This window comes from Salvia miltiorrhiza, chromosome 6 (genome assembly GCF_028751815.1).
Source record: "Salvia miltiorrhiza cultivar Shanhuang (shh) chromosome 6, IMPLAD_Smil_shh, whole genome shotgun sequence".
Taxonomy (NCBI): Eukaryota; Viridiplantae; Streptophyta; class Magnoliopsida; order Lamiales; family Lamiaceae; genus Salvia; species Salvia miltiorrhiza.
The window spans coordinates 42,895,317-42,913,182 of NC_080392.1; the positions used below are offsets into that span (position 1 = coordinate 42,895,317).

Genomic DNA, 17,866 nt, shown 5'->3' on the forward strand with positions numbered 1-17,866 from the left:
ATTCACATCGTTACTCTGTCCGCATTTCTACACTCCTCAATAACAAAATCGGCACATATTGAAAGTAGAATTAATTACAATATGTAGAATTAATTGCCTTTCTACGATCGAAGGGAGATCAGAGAACATGATAGATCAGAGAACTAGAACTATCATGCCGATAATGTGTTATAAACTAGAGAGAAACGAGAGAATAGAGAAGATAATATGTATTGAGCGTTTTCAATATGAGGACTAGAGACCTCTATTTATACAAGTAGGGAGCTAGGATTTTAGGGAGATTTCTTGGTCAACACACATAAGATATATCTAGAAAATATATTTACAACAGTTTTCTATTTTTTCTTTTTTCCTTTCTCTCCTTTATCCTGCATCTCTCTACTCGTCTTCTCTCTCCCTCTCTCACTCACCGGTTCTCTCTCTCTAAAAAAATCATCATATCTCTCCATTCCTAAGATCTGGCGTCTCTTCGCGGCGACGACCACCTAAATATACGAATTTTGGGCTCTTTTTTTTTTACGAACTTTAAAAATTACTTAAAATATATAAATTTTATGACTAATAACTTTATCAAGATTTTCAATACACATGTGACATGACATCCCGAGTGGAAAAAATTAAATGAGCCCAAAATTCAGATTTTCAATTTCTCAAAGAGACTAAGCATTTAACCGTATTCTTCTTCATGGTGAAAGTTAACATTTGCTTCATTTTATCCCCTATAAACTTATATCTACGATACACAAATTAATATCATTAATTTTCAATCATATGTGGGGAGGAGGAGGGTCAGCTTTTGACTTTCGACTGGATTTGGAAGGCTCCGGCTTCACATAAAGCAAAAACTACAACTTGGAGGATTATTAACGAAAGAATGGCGACAGTTGATAATTTATTGAAAAGGAATGTGCCTATCTCAAACTCTGAATCAAGGTGTGCTCTGTGTCAAATGCAGCTCGAAGATGCCAATCATATTTTTCTCTCCTGCATTATGTCTGCTGGAATCTGGAACGAACTCCTCAGGTGGCTCGGCAAGCAGTCAGCTCTTCACTCAAATGCAATTGTCCATAGCTCGGCTTTCACAAATATTGGTAACAAAAAAGATGGTCAGTTTCTTGCGGGTGTGTGGATGTGTACTGTGTGGTGTATCTGGAAAGGGAGGAACGAAGTTCGTTTCAACCATGGAAAATGGGCTCAAGATAAAATGGTGGCTGAGATTAAATCAAGACTTTGGAGTTGGAAGCAGGCATACAATCTGAGAATCCCAACCGAAGACTTTAGAGCTTGGTTTGCCGCAGCAAATCTGGAGGAGAGTGGAGCAGAGAGAAATTGATTTCAGAGATCAAGACGAGACTGTGGAGCTGGACGATGACCTTCAAGGTGTCGACTTCAACAACTGACTTTTGGCATTGGTTTGCAGCGATCAAGCTTTACGCTTTGAGTTTGGTTTTGGATGTTGCTTTTGAGCTGTGTTGCTCTGATCTCTGTTGCTGTTGCGCTGTTTTGTTTTGTTCTCTCTGGTTTGTTTTCTTTTTTCTTGTACTCTCCTTCTTCTCTTTGGGTACTACTGGTACCTGTAGCAATAAATTCTTTCTTTGCCTGAGCAAAAAAAAAAAGATGATATTCTGGATATTTTGAGTATTGCTCGCTCGTCTATGCTTGTTAGTGTCAATCATATGTATAGGGAGACGAATAGAGTTGCTCATAGTTTGGCGCAGTTTGCGTGTTCTTGTCAACAACCAGTTTGTTGGACTGCTGATTTTCCTCGTTGGCTGAGCGATTTTCTTTCGGAGGATAATTCCTAATAATATCTCACATCTTGGATTTTAAAAAAAAATATCATTAATTTTAGCTAGGCTCCACAATATATATTAAGTCAAAACTCCAATCAAACCTAAATACTCATTTGAGCGGTCGTGTTATGTTGTAACACACATGGATTCCAAATGCACACACAAATAGTAGGAGATTCGTCGTTCAAACACCAATTCTACTGATTGAGGTTGGGATGAACAACAAGATCAAGGATACTAAGACGAACTCCTTTTTTTCTTGATGGGATGAAACCTAAAATAAAAACATTGTATTTTATTTTTTTTTATAAAATATGATTTATTTCACTCACCTTCATGAAGCGACGATATTTTAATGTGTAATATGAACGATGTCGTTCGTTAAACTAGTCGTCGCGTCCACGTCAAATTTATGAGATGTCGTGTCAATTTTAGTTTGGATGTAATTTAAAATTATTGTAAAATTATTAGAAGTATAAAATTTATATATATATATATTTTTTTGACAACTTTCAAAATTTGTAAAAAAATAAAAAATAAAATGAGCTTAAAATTAGTATATTTAGCACCAAGAACACAAAAGAAAATTTGGCAGATCGTGTTACTCTTTTTTTTAAAGATGTATATAATTAAATAAGTAATCCGTATGCAAGCGGAATCTCTACACTACACAAAAGTGGAAAAAATTACTCGCAGACGAGATTGAACCAAGACTTCTCATAAATAAGAGTCTTCGAGTACCTCAGCTTTTGTCACTTGAGCTACGCCTCATTGTGTTACTCAATATAGTAAAAGTGAGAAATTTCCTGCTGGTTTCAGCGTCAGAATTTTGTAGAATCTCCAGTTTTAGAAAAGCTCAGCGTCCGTACAAATGGGGAGATTATCCCCAAAAAACAGCCAGGCTTAATTGCTGCTTAATTTTAATTTGGGATTAGCAAGATTAATTAGAGCATATGTTTACTCAAGAAAAACATAAGCTTTGGTACTCGTAGCATTACTTTTCTGTCCACGTGTCTCTCCCTCTTTTCTTGAGCTTCTTCACATGATCAACTCTCACTCCAATTCACACCAGACAAAATCCTACATGCCAATACCTTTTATTTAATTTGTATTTGATTTTGATGTGCTTGAATTTCATTCATCCTATATTATTCATTTCACAATAATGACCATACGTTAATTTATCAATAAATATAAATTATCCAAACAATAATGTTGAACAGTCACATCGTGGCCACCCACAAATTAGTTAAATAGAAATAAGTTTAATTTATTTAACTTAAATTTTAAAATAAAAATAAGATCATTATTTTACTATATTGTCTACGTTTTTTTTGTAATTTTTTTGTGACTCTTTTATTTTTATTAAAAATAATAAAAAAATGCAAAAAATAGGTATAATATAGACAATACAGTAAAATAATTAAATTTTATTTTTATTTTAAAAAATAAATCAAAAAAATTATACTAAACTAATTTGTGGGTGGCCGCAACGTGGCTGCATAGATTTATTGTTATCCAAAATAGCATAATTCCCTCTAGGTTCTTAATGCTCTAATCTTTTATTCTAAATTCAAGAAACTTGAGATTTTGGAAATTAATGAAGAACATAAACAAGATTAGTGGGTGCAGATGGAACCGACTAAGGATGATTAAACACTCTCTATTGCTCCTCGTGGCCTAATTAGGTGCTCACACCAAAACCACTCTCTTAAATAATTGTTTAAAAGGGAGAAATTTGAGTAATTCTATGCAAAAATAACTAGTAGCCCACGTTCTTGATGCTCATGTTTTTCTTTGGGAAAATCATTGTTTTTTTGCCTTGTTTATCTCAAAAGGAGTGTGCCCCCAACCTCTACACACCTCATCACAACTCACAAGTCTATCCCTTCCAAATATTCTGCTTTTCTTAATTTTTCATGAATGAAATAAATTTAACCCAAATATAATGTCTTTTTTTTTATGAAATTAAGGTCTTATTTCTTAGACTTAATTAGATGCATGCATGAAGTCATACTGCAGCCCTAGGTATTTATTCTAGGTCTGCCTTTTGTTTTTGAAAGTTGTAGCTCTCACAAAAGAATCTCTCTTACTAAATAGATACGATACGATATGAATAGATATCCCTTCTAATCATATCGTGAATGCTAGTAACAAGCTAGATTTACTGGAGCTAATATAAACTTCACTAACATCAAATTAATACTCTCGATCTAATTCTAAACTCACGAGTCTCCCACTCAAGATAAGCTAAAACTAATTGTTGGTTTGTATGTTAAAACAACACTGTTCAATAATCTTGCTCTTTGATACTTGTGCTATGACTGTGTGAATTGGTACCAAATGCAGTGCTCTTTCTCCCTCTTTTTAAATTTTTTGAAGCTTGGAGATCAAAGATGAAAAGCTGAGAAATTGGATTACACTTGTACCCAAAGTAAAACCCATTTCTTCATCCCAAAAAATAGTTGGAGATCAAGCATAAGCCAGTTCTCTTATTTTCGTGCATTTGTCTTTTTTATTTTAATCCTCATCCCATAATTGATTTTGTTGACCTGCAAAATGAATTATTTTAATGAAGAAGATAAAACAAAATATATATAAATTGAAAAATATTTATAGAGTTAAATTTACTCTAACAGTTTCGTTTTTTTTTTTTTTTTTTGCTTATTGCTATTGCAACCCTAATAAAATCTTTTTATAAAGAGGCATCTATATATAATCAAATCAGCAACTGGTACGCAGGCGGAACCTCTACACCACACAAAGGTGGGAAATAATCGCACGTCGCCGGAACACTACCCACACAAAAGTGGAAAACTATCCGCACGCAGAGATCAAGACCTCTCATAAGTAGAGTCTTCTATCAACGTCTTCTTAATCCATCTCGTCACACAATTTTTTTTGTAATGTAGCTTGTGAGCCATTATAAGAAAAAAGAGTATATTACGAGCTTACTAAAAACATTCTAGGTCTAGAATGTCACATTTACATGAAATTTTAAAACTACAAGTAAAGCTGCAGTTCTCGTTTTACAGGGTAAAAGCTGAATGAAAAAAAATTACTAATACCAAAATCTTGCATAAATATTCTAAACCACTTGTTTAAAAACCAACAAGATTCCTCTCTAAATTTTAAAAAGAAAACACACTAAACATTATACAATTAACACATCAAAGAATTAGGTATCCAAAGAGATGATTTTCCACTCTAGTCTACCCTCTCACAGATTATTCAACACTGATAAACGAATCTCTGACTACTGATTTTGTTTTCTCTAGAAAATTATAAAAAAAAAATATTAAAAAAAACCCCATATTTTTTTTTCACCTTTTTGCTCATGAATTTCTAGTATAGTAAGGATGTAACAGCTCATAGCTGAAGAATAACTATTTTCTGTAGATAAATAACTGTCAACTTTTGACCTTGAATTTCATGTGTGACTTCCAAGAAAGTTTAGTTTGAAAACATATCATCTAAATTTAATAGAAATATTATTATTGCATGGAATTTCAATTTTCACACCACTTGCAATATGCATTATATACATATTATTGAAAGGGACAAGATCAGCAGTATCTTTGGGCAATGCAACTATACTCACTATTCAAAATTTGCATCTGTTTTGATATGGTTTCTTCAGTACATTTTCTGATTATTAAATGTCATTATTTAATCTTTTGAGTTTTCCTAAGTCCTGTTTGTAGCCAGAACATAGATTAAAATATTTGAATGTAACCAGCTAGTTGTCGGAATCCTTAACTTTGACTCCGGTTTGAACTCTATAAAACCCCACATTGCAGTTTCTGGGCTTCTCTGTTCACTGCTAGTTACAATCCAAAATCTAAAATTTAAGTCATTTTCAAGAAAATCTTTTAAAAAAAAGAAAAAGAGAAGAGAAATGGGATGTTATTCAGGATTAGTATTGAGTGCTATGATCATTTTGCTTGCACTTGAGCACTCTAGTGCAGTGTGTGATCAAGGTAGTAGTTTTTTTGCTATATTGTTCATGTTCAAGATTCATTTTTTTCCTAATTTTATTTCTTCTAAATCTCTGATGTTTTTACAGGAAATCTTGAAACAGAATCACAGAAACACGTGCTTCTTCAAAGTGTGAGTCTCTTTATGTGTTTGGAAAGTTTGCTTCCTATTACTTGATCATGGTAATAATTTATTTAGTATCAATGAAACAGGATGTCAAGTTTCTTTTGGGGAGAAAAATGCTGCAAGAATTGGATGGGAAACCAGTTTATATGCCAGGTACTAAAAATTTAAATTAATTACTTTTTTGAAAAGTTTGATTTAGTAATTTATAGACTTAATCAATTGTTACCCTTTTTCTTATAGGTCTTGAAAAGTCTTTCCCAGAAGTTCAAACAGAAAATAATCATGCCCAGGCTCAGGTAAACTTCAATCATATTATGTAATAATTTGAGGATTATGCAACAAAGATTGTGGTTTTGAGGCAACATCTATCTGTTAATGAGCAGCTGCAGCATTCCCAAAAATCCACTCTGAACGACGAATCAAAGGCGTTGCTTGAGGCAGCGGACGAGGTAGCAAACCTAATGCGCAAGGACTACAGAGGGATGGCGCGACGAAAGCCACCAATCAACAATCATGTGCCCAAAGGCTGAGGGATGAGTGATGCTGCAGTTATGTTAGTTAGCATAGATGAATTCCTCTTGGCTTCACAATTTTGCTCCACCAAGTGAAGTCACTCCTCATATATATAGATAGTTTAAGTACTAAACAAAAGTTAGTCAATTCAGTTAGTTTTTTTTTTTTTACCAAGTATAGGAGTTAGTTTCTGTTTTATTTTAACATCACCATCATCATCAGCCAGCTATGTAGACACTTGTTAGTATTGTACATTATACAATACACTTGCTCTCTAGTTTTGTTTTGTTTGTGAAGGAGAAGGAATATAGTGAAATGGTGAAGATATTTATTAAAATTTAAATGTGTATGAATGTTACAAGGTGGAATGTGTTTGTGTCAGAGCAACAAGTCCTTGATGTTTTGGGGGATGCAAGTAGAGGAGGAATTGAAGCAGAGAGTAGCAATGTGTTTGTAGAGAGATTCAGTGAGATGAAAGGCATCAAAGAAGTAATGTTTATCAGGTTGTTTGCAAGCAAGGGCACCTAGTCCAGGGATGCAACCTGATGTCCCATTCAACCATGTTACACAGCATGGGTTGCTTGAATCACTCAAACCTAAGTCCCAAAAAAAAAATGTATATCAGTTTATCAGAATTAGAGATACTAGTAAATCATGATGTTATTGCATGAATAAATTTGAGACATGGAATGGAGCAAGTGATTGGGAGAGACTAGAGAGACTGCCACTCTCACCTCCCAACTCCAGGACCTTTAAGAAGAGGTAAAACAATAACAATAATAATAATAAAGAAAAATATCATTTTGTATCCAAAGCTTTGAGCTTTTTTTTCCAGTAATATCATAACGTTTTAGGTTACATTTACTTTGATTGTAAAATTTTCATTGGAAAATAATGTGTAATAAAAGATGAGAAAATATTATATTTTTTTTTTCTTTTTTATCGTATGTTTACCAAAGGTGAAAAAATGAGAAAATATTGTAAAATATTGTCACAACACTATCCAAAGATAATATTATCCAATATTGGAGAGAAAATAAGTGAAAAAAAATTCTCCGATAAATATTCCACTTTGTTCGAAGAAAATTATCTATCATAGTAAACATGTAAAACTGGTGAAAAAATGATGGAAATATATTTTTTCTCTTATTTTTCATCAAAGTAAACGGATCCTTATAATTACAGATGGGTTAATATGCAAAAACACCCCTAACGTTACCACCCCAACTACACTTAAGTCCCTAACCTAACGTTGATAGCAACTAACACCCCAAAGTTCATTAAGTACTATAATTAAACCCATAAACAAACAATTTCTTTCACAAAATTAAGAAATTCATTTTTTTTAATCTATATCTATATAATACTCCCTCCGTCCCGGCCAAGACGCTACATTTGCTTTTCGGCACGGGATTTAAGGAGTTGTAGATTAATGTTTTAAGTGAGTAATAATAAAGTGATAAAGTAGGAGAGAGAAAATAATAAAGGGATAAAGTAAGAAAGGGAATGTAATAAAGTGATAAAGTAGGAGAGAGAAAGTAATAAAGAAATACTTAATTAGTGTTAATTAAGTGTTTAAAATTCCATATTTTTGCCAAATATAGAAATGTAGCATCTTCGTTGGGACGGTCCAAAAAGGAATATGTAGCATCTTGAGCGGGACGGAGGGAGTATAATAAAAGAGGAGTTTTCCCTCTTTATTTTTTCCCACCATTTTTTCTCCCTCTTCTCCCATCAATTTTTTCATTATTTTTCATCTCTTTTTTCTTGTACAATTTTAATACTTTTCTAAATAATATCAAATTTAATTTGTGAAGAAATACTTTTCTTTCTCTTTGTTAAAATTTTACAATTCTTTTATTTATGTCCGTGTATGAAAATATTTATTTATATAAAAAAAATTGATGGGAGAAGAGAGAGAAAAAATGGTGAAAAAAATGGAGCGAGAAAACTCCCTTTTTATATACTCCATCCGGCTCACAAAAACATGAACGTTTTTTCATTTTGGGGTGTCTCACAAAAACATGAACCTTTCCATTTTAGTACATTATGGCCCACCACTACTCTCACAATACCTTTTAAAGTGGGACCCATTTTCCACTTACTTTAACTCTCAACTAACATTTCTTAAAACTCGTGCATTTCTCTTTGTTCATATTTTTGTGAGACGGAGGGAGTAGTATTATATAAATTAAAAAAAATAAATTTCTTAATTTTGTGAAAGAAATTATTTGTTTATGGATTTAATCGTAATACATAATGAACTTTAGGGTGTTAGTTGCTATCAACATTAGGTTGGGGGCTTAAGTATAGTTGGGGTGGTAACGCTAGGGTTGTTTTTGCATATTAACCCATTACGGATTGATATACAACTTTTCAATGACTTGATTTGACAAGTCTTGCTTGCACATGAAATCTCATGTAGCACATTGTTGTTTTGGACCACATGAAAAAATATCATACTTAACGACAGAAAAATGCAGTAAGGATGACAATCAATATATGTATAAGTTTCCACATCAAGACAAAATGTATGAACAAAATCATTGAATTTCATGAGAAGATTGAAAAAAATGAAAAAAATTAAATGAAGAGTTAGAAAAGGTACCATATTTGGAAGGAGAAATTGCAGCATCATAGCCAAGGCCATTAACATGCCCAAGAATAAAGGATGAATGCTGAAGAGTTGAAGTCAGATTTTGAAGCATTGCAGCAAGCTGATTGTTGAAGAGGACTACAAGCTGGTTAATATCCTCTACGCATGGTCCATTGTGTTGTATTTGCCTTGTAATGGAGGGAATGCATCCGATTGGTCCTATCTCGAATGCTAACACTTTCCTCGCTCCCAATCCGTACAATCTCTGCATATGCACGAATTTAACTTTTATTTTCTAAATAACTCTGTATTTTCATTTGTGCTTGATATAATATAAAATTTGAATAAATGGTATAAATTTGCGCGCAACACATTGTTTCTTGGGAAATGGATAATTTTATACATAATGGAGGGTGGTATAATTTTATGCTACATTATGAGGAGTGGATAAATATATCACTACAAAAAAACGCGTTTTTACCGGCGAAAACTACCGGCGGCTATTTTGCCGTTGGTAGCTAACGGCGGCACGGCGGCGGCAGTTAAGGCGACCCGAACTTTCGAATTTACCGGCCATCTACCGACGGCAAATTCCCCGCCGTTAGCTAGCGGCGGCGCCGCCGCCGTTAATATTAAAATACGCATTAAATAATTTATTTTATAGAATTAACGGCGGCAGAGCAAGCACAACGCCAACAGATGGAGGACCGCATGGCGGCAGAGCAAGCACAACGCCAACAGATGGAGGACCACATGGCGGAATTGGAGGCGTTTGTGAGGATGTATAATGCTCAGCCACCTCCAGGGCCTGATGCCGATGATGATGATGATGATGATGATGCTTAGAATTATTAAAACTATATATTTATGTTTTCAAACAAAATTACATTTGCACTTTCTTTTCAAATTTATGTTTTATTGAACTATATATTTCAAGTGCTTTAATTATTAAAACTATATATGTTTTATATATTTATGGCAATGATGATGATGATTGCATTTAACATAAACAAATAAATTCAAATCACATTATAATAACCAAATTAAAACATGACTTTTGGTGTATTAATGTAAAAAAAAAAAAAAAATTAATTAATTATTAAATATTAATTAAATAATTAACCGACGATAAAAATAAAGACTGAAACGAACTCGATCACTAATTAACAACATATTTCAGGTATTATCTCCACATATTCAAATATTATAATTATATGAGTCAGTATATAGCATTTATATGAATTAATAGATGTAGATATATCAATAATACGAGTGTTCTGTACTGGTGATCACTCGAAAAGAATTTCAAAGTTAAGCGTGCTTGACACAGAGCACAAGCAAGATGGGTGACCCACTGGGAAGTCGGGTCGCCGACTGGGAAGTTCGTCTAAAGTATGCAATACCGTATAAATACGGAAATAAATTGTGGATATACAATATACAATAAAATAAATAAATAAATAAATAAAATAAAATAAAATAAAAAAATTTAAAACATTACCGTGGGCAAAACGCCGCAGGTAGTTACCGACGGCGTTTTGCCCTCGGTAAATACCCGGCCATCCTCCGGCGAAGTACCACCGGACGGCGGCAGTCAGTTACCGACGGCGTTTTGCCGCCGCTAGCTAGCGGCGGCAATCGCCGTCGCTAGGTTTCCAGCATGGTCTGCCGGACTCCGGTGGCTCTTTACCGACGGCAAAATAGCCCTCGGTAACTAGCGGCGGTAGACACCGCCGCTAATTCTTCGGCAAGGCTCCGCCGTTTAACGGCGACAATTCCGGCGGCATCGCCGCCTTTACCTACCGACGGCGGATGTTCGCCGCCGTTAATGTCGTTGCCGACGAACCGTTTAACGGCGGGAGCTTGCCGCCGTTATCGCCGCCGGTAACACTTTTTACCGGCGGCCGTCTTTTGTTACCGACGGCATTTCGCCGTCGGTTATCAACGATTTTTTTGTAGTGTATTATCATTCAAATCAAACAAGATATAAAAAATGTGATCCTCACTTAAAGTGATAATTTTATACCTCATTATATTATCCTTTTATTTAGAGGGATAAAAAGCAAACACACCCTAAATATATATATATTTGTAGCTGGTTTTGTTTTATACATGAAAAGTTTTAGTTCTCTATATTTTTATATAGTGTAGATGAATACACTACAACAAAATGTTTCAGTAGTGATATGATTTTTGACAAATAGTGACACTTTTAAATGTCGCTAAATAAAATTGTGACATGTTGAATTAGGTAGTTATTATGCATGTCACAAAAATAAAATATGTCGTTAAATTTAGTGACATTTGAATGTGTATCTATCTTGTGATATATAAATTAGTTATTTTTATGCCATATGAAAATATAGTTATTTTAAGACAATATATATTATATATAGTTCTTTAAAATTTATTAATTTTTTTGTGACATGTCTCTTGATGTCATTAAAATTGTATCACTGCTAAACGATTTTGTCGCAATGATAATATAATAAATTACGAATTGGCTGATCATGTTTCTACTAGAGGGATTCAAAATTCTTAATTACTAGGAAAAATGAGGTGGATGTTTTCAAGTTAGCTTGTTGATTAAACTTTAGTTTAGGTGGAATTTTTGTTCTAATTTTTTGCTAATGAATAATTTATTTTCTATGTTACCTTTTCAAATTTTGAACAAAAAAAATAAATAAATCGGGTTTGGGCCTAAATTTCGAGAGCCCTTTTGGTTAAAGGGCTTTCTGGCCCTGCTCTTGTTGATCGCATCAAATATAATCTAAATCTGTATTAAGGAAAAGGGTTTTACAACTTACGAGACCCGAAGTAACTAATCAAATCCAATAATAAGTTCGAAACATAAGATGATTATATCACATAGAAAACTGGATGTCAATTCAGCCCGAAATTTTATCAAATGATCCGAATAAATTGATAATTTAAAAGAGTTAGAGTTGATAAAATTTCAATTCGAATAACCTGATAATCCGATAAGATTGACCCAAAAATGACTTGAACCTTGTAGGACTATTCCGAAAATAATGAATAAGATTTTTTTTTCTCATTAGTTGGTTTTTCAACTTCATTACTTTGCTTTTGAAAGTTAGTATAATGATAATATTGTTTTTCCGAAGATTTGTAAAATGCATTTTGATTCAATATTCGAAAGTTATAATTATCATTTCACTTCTCTGCATTTTTAATCTAATACTTAACATAAATATTTAAATGTAAAAATAGAAAATGATAATCATTAAAGAAAAATGTATGCATCTCTAACCCTCTAGAATTGCATATTTATGACTTATTTATGCGTATATTTGTTTATTACAAATATAAAATTATCAAATGAAATATATTAGTTAATTTAAAAAATAAAAAAATCAAGTTTGACTCGTAAAGGGCCGGGTTTGCCCGAAACCTGAAAGTTTAGGATTAGATTTGAGAATTTTATAATCTGAAAAAATTTCAACTTGAATAACCCGTAGCCCATTCAACTCGATAAATTGGCCTGATTGACATCCTACAGCAAAACAATATTATACTATGTAATAATAAGGTGTACCTGAAGTTGTTGAGAGAGATTGGTAATGAGAAGGGTGGCAAAAGATTGAGGAGAGTAACGTTTGCTTGTGTCGTGGAGATCGTTGAGATAGTTGTTGATGTAGTCATTGCTGCCTATTGATATCACAAACAATGATTTTGCTAAATAATCTGATATCTCTTCTGATTTTTTATAGTATCTGGGAAGATCTTCTTTCACTGTTTTCTCAAACAACTCAACTTGCTCTGGGAAACTTAGGCATTTTCCCTGAAATAAACAACCATTGAGCCAAACTCTTGCATGTAAGGCTGCGTTCTTTTTAATTGATAAATTTATCATGAAAAAATGAAAAATAATAAAAATTTATGCCTATAAATATTTCATTTTTTTTTCCCTGAAAAGAAAATTTCACCATATTTTATTTCTTTTTTTTTTCACTTCAAGGAGTGGTAATATTATCACACCAAAAATGAAGTGATAATATTATCCCTCCTTGAAGTGAAAAGAATGAACAAAATATGGTGAAATTTTCTTTTGTAGAATATGAGGGAAAAGAAAAGAGGTATTTATAGGCATAAATTCTTGTTCTCCTTCCTTTTTTTTTTCTTTTTCTTATGATAAATTATCAATCAAAGAGAACGCAATCTAAGGAAATATCTTTCTAAACTTTCTATTTTCGTTCTGTTCGTAAAATATCTTGTTATCTATTTCTTGGATATAATTTTATTAACTATTACCCTTAAAATTTCTACATATTTACACATATTATTGTTATTAATGGATCCACATAAATTCACTATTATCATTTTTTTTTTTTAATTTGTGGGACTTCTTCTCAACTCATCAAATATAGTTTTTTTTTAAAAGAACTCGTGTTCACTACACTAGAAAGATGTTTACTGGATAGAGAGTACTTGTGAAAGTTCACAAAAATTGTGGAATTTGTATACATGTATAGAAAATAATTAAGAATTTTCATTGATTAATATTTCTCATAATACATTTATGAATTTCCGTGTCATGCATGTGGCAATAAAGGATCTGGTTCGCTTAAATTAATGTAACTCTAGGAATGCTACAACTAAAATTAAGGTACGTAATTAAGAAGATGGGGGTTCAAAACGAGAATTAATTTATTTCAACGAATTGAACTCAAATACTTTGATCATATAATCATATGTACTACTCCCTCCGTCTAAATTAAAGAAAATAATCTTTGATGAGGATGACACGAATTTTAATAAAAATAATTTATTTTGCGATCTAAAAAGAATGGTTTAGTTTATTGTGAGTGGAGAAAGGTTATCGCTTAAAATATAGTGTTAATAATGATAATTAATTGCATTGTGAGTAGAGAAATGTGCCCATCACGCAATAAAAAATTTTAAAAGTGGAAAATGACTATTTTTGTTGACGTTCCAAAATGGCAAAAGAGACTATTTTTTGTGAACGGAGGATGTAGTTAGGAAAATCTTGATCACCATATTCTATTCCATTTTAAAAGCTCAATAATCTCATGGAGTTCCGTAATATCCTACCCAAACCCCATTTCTCTTTCAAAACAATTAACACACACTTGAATATCTCATTATAATCATTAAACTCAAATCTGAAACATTATGGTACGTAATAAATGATACTCCCTTCGTCCATAAAAAAATTATCACATCATGAACGACACAATAGAGTTGTTAATTAGTGAAGTAAAGGTCTCACGCTAGAGTGGAGTTATGTGGGCCCTACTCCCATAAATCCTATAAATGAAAGTGATAATTTTTTTTATAAACGGACCAAAAAGAAAATTGCGATAAATTTTTCGTGGGCGAATGAAGTATATATGTAATGTACCAGATCAGCTCCTGTCTGAGGAAGAATACCACACGATCCAGATGCAAAATTCAAGCCGGTGATCGCCTGCTCCGACTCCACCAGCCTTCTAATGCTCAAGTATGGTGGAGCATATGGCAATCCAACAAACTCCGCTGCCAAAAAAAAAAAAAAAAAAAAACTATATATATAGTATCTGATAATATTTATATAGTTGAATAAATTATATATATATACCGATGAAATCGGCGACGGTCCTTCCATTGGTGAACCTTCCGGTGGAGCGGCGGCCGTCGAAATTGATGCCGTAGGGCGGGAAATTGGCCTTGGCGACGGTGGGCAGGAAATTGTTGTTGCCGCTGTCGACTAAGGAATCGCCCATGACATACAATGCTGGTGCGAGGGGCTCTGGATTTGCATCTGCTGACGTGATGATGATGATGAAGAAGATGATGAGCAGACTCTTCATCATTTTTCTCGTGAGTAGAAATGGCATGCAATGATGCTGCCTTTATTTATACGACGGATTTTACATGTGAAAGTGGATGGCGTTTCACCGGATATTTCGGGACGCGTCTGTGTTCGTTTCCTTACATTAATTCCAGATAGTTCCTCTAAACCTTTCCTTAAATTTTGAGTTGGCTGAAAGCTCCGCTTAGCTGATTACATGTGAGATAAATAAATAAACTTATTTACCTGTGGAAAAAAAAATCCCTAACATATATAAGAGCTGTAAATTACTCCCTCTCCGTTCACAAAAAATAGTCTTAGTAAGGAACGGTATGAGTTTTAATAAAAATAGTTATTGTATTGTGAGTGGAGAAAGAGTCCCACTTAGAAATTAGTGTTTATAATGATGATTAGTTTTATTGTGAGTGGAAAATAGAGTTCACCATGTGAAAGAGACTAATTTCTGTGAATATTTCAAAATGTCAAAAATGAACTACTCCCTCTGTCCACAAAATATTGTCCTAATTAGTCATTTTGCGGTGAATGGAGTAATAATTTGTACTCCCTCCGTCCCAAACGAAATGTCCTATTTCTTTTCGGCACGAAGATTAAGAAATGTGTATGAAGTTGATAAAGTGAGTTGGTGGAAATTATTTAATTATTAAGTATAAAGAGAGAGTGTATTGCCAAAAAAGGAAACATGACATTTCGTTTGGGACAGCCCAAAAAGAAAAACAGGACATTTCGTTTGGGACAGAGGGAGTAGATCTCTTTCTTCACTCACTAATTTGTGGATCACATTCTCTCTATTCACTAACTTAGTTAACTTTTTTCACTTTTCTTTATTTGTGGACCTCTATCTCCACTCAATAAATAAATAATACTCCCTCTGTCTGCGAAAGAACTTTTTAGGAGGGAGTGACACGTATTTTAAGAAAAAAAAGTTGTTTAGTGTATTGAAAGTGGATAAAAAGTTGTTGAGTGTATTGAAATGGTGAAAAGTTATTTTAATTAGTATGGAGAGTGGTGGGATATAGTCCAAAAATAGGAATGAATTTTTTTTGTGGACATTCCAAAAAAGAAAAATAGAAAGTTCTTTCATAAATGAAGATAGTGCAATTTTTTTAAAAACTTGTGCCTCCCTCTCATAGAACAATATTTCATGGACGGACGGAGTATATTTTTATGAACAAAGGGACCGTTACATTAGTTGGTCATCATTATTTAGTATTGTATTGGTACTTGATCAAAATTTAAAATTTTCTTAACACTAAAAACTTGTGATTTAGGTCGTCTTACACCTAAGAATTTTGATTTACACATTAATTATTTGGGCCCTTCTAGAAAAAGGCCTTCAAATTTGCGAAAATAATTGGTATGATCGTAAAATATGACTAATGAGAATCAAACTCGCAACCACATTGATAAAATGTGCGCCACTTGGTGCCAACGGCAAGGACAAGATTTTAAATGAGAAATTTTATTTAAAATGAAAAAATGAGAATTATTTTTAGCTATAACATCACTAAAATTTATGGACCACATTGATAAAATGTGTGCGCCCAACAGCACAAGGAGAACTCATTGTTTATTTGAAGATAAGGCATGTGTACATACGAGGACGAGATTTAACTGAGAAATTTTATTTGAAATGAGAAAATGAGAATTATTTTTAGCTATAAGATCACTAAAATATATGGTGAAATGCTAATTGATATATGAATACAATATGTGAGTTTGAATTACATAAAAAAATAAAATTTTATTTTTTAGTATAATTAATTTCACGATAAATACAATAACTTTATACATTTAGTGTTCGTTTTATGACGTTCGGGACAGAAGTCAGGAGTGATTGTCGGTGCACACGACACAGATAAAGAGGCAGCTCCAATTAATGCTTCAAAGCGGAGGTGTACATGAATGAATCGAAACACATCAGAAATAGAAGGATTCCAAGAATATGCAGGAATGAAACTGCATTTTTGGAGAAAACTTAAATAATCTGATAGGTGCTACGCGCGCACATCAACAAGATGTATCTTCTTCTCTGGTGATCACGTGACAAAAAAATTCCAAGGTTAAGCGCCCTTAGCTTGGAGTAATTTCATGATGAGTGATCCCTATGAAGTTTCTCATGGAGTGTGCAAGTGTAGACAAAACACTTTAGAAAAGACTCGTATTGATTTATGACGACAACAGTCAAATCTAGAGTTGGATCGTTAAAGGTTTGTTATGCATAATATGAATGAGATCCTAATGTTGTTTGCTTTAAAAATTAATGGATCGTTATTTATTATATATTCATATTATTTTGATTTTGTATTACAGCTAAGAGATGTGATGATATAACATTTTCATTTTCTTTTATGTATCTTATCAAATATAATATTAATATTTAATAGATTAATAAGTAAATATTATAATTAAAAATATGATACAATATCTCATACCTAATTGGTCAAAACTTGAAGGCTGTGAAATATAGACAGCTGGAGGAGTGATCTCAGGTAGCATGGGAGTGGCAACAAATTGGAGGCAAAGATATGGTGTGGCCTTAACAAGTGAATAATGAATGATGATCGTGATTGTGTAACAAATACTATTCTATAGTGTATCCCACGTCCTAACGCCTTTCATACTATAATTATTGCATATACTTTATTTGTTTCATATGATTACTCAGGGGCGGATCCAAGATTTGTCGATAAGAAGGGGTAAACTCGAACTCCCGAGCCAAAATTTTCGAGCAGTTTGTACAATTCATTTTATGTGTAAACAGAAATATAATAGATTTAGGATTAAAACTCGATCACCGACTACAATAAATAATTATTCTCTTTCAATTGATTCAATAACATATGCTAACGCTACCCCTGCAAATTGTACCATTATAGTTGAAAGAATATAAAAAACTACATCAATATATTTTTTTAAAAAAATAATCTATCTTCTATAAGAATAAATTAATTTTTATTTTTATGTTCAAAGATTTTTTTTTTCCTGAAAGTTGGACTAGGCTAAAATTGAACTATGTAGATATTAGGC

At 32.8% G+C, this 17,866-nt stretch overlaps 3 protein-coding genes across 3 annotated transcripts; 2 read left to right on the forward strand and 1 right to left on the reverse strand.

The window, feature by feature from the left end:
* Positions 1-874: 874 nt before the first annotated feature.
* Positions 875-1,333, forward strand: LOC130990996 (uncharacterized). Its single transcript, XM_057915201.1, has one exon. It carries the CDS (start codon positions 875-877, stop codon positions 1,331-1,333), a length of 459 nt encoding a protein of 152 aa, XP_057771184.1.
* Positions 1,334-5,364: 4,031 nt separating this feature from the next.
* LOC130989736 (uncharacterized) lies at positions 5,365-6,747 on the forward strand. The gene is made up of 5 exons (XM_057913818.1): positions 5,365-5,773; positions 5,860-5,903; positions 5,984-6,050; positions 6,138-6,193; positions 6,281-6,747. The coding sequence occupies exons 1-5, from the start codon at positions 5,692-5,694 to the stop codon at positions 6,425-6,427; spliced, it is 396 nt and encodes a 131-aa protein (XP_057769801.1). The 5' UTR covers positions 5,365-5,691; the 3' UTR covers positions 6,428-6,747.
* On the reverse strand, positions 6,719-15,062 carry LOC130989735 (GDSL esterase/lipase 7-like). The gene is made up of 5 exons (XM_057913817.1): positions 14,606-15,062; positions 14,390-14,523; positions 12,563-12,808; positions 9,019-9,271; positions 6,719-7,006 (listed from the first exon to the last, which is right to left on the reverse strand). Exons 1-5 carry the CDS (start codon positions 14,862-14,864, stop codon positions 6,789-6,791), a joined length of 1,110 nt encoding a protein of 369 aa, XP_057769800.1. The 5' UTR covers positions 14,865-15,062; the 3' UTR covers positions 6,719-6,788.
* Between the last annotated feature and the right edge of the window lie 2,804 nt (positions 15,063-17,866).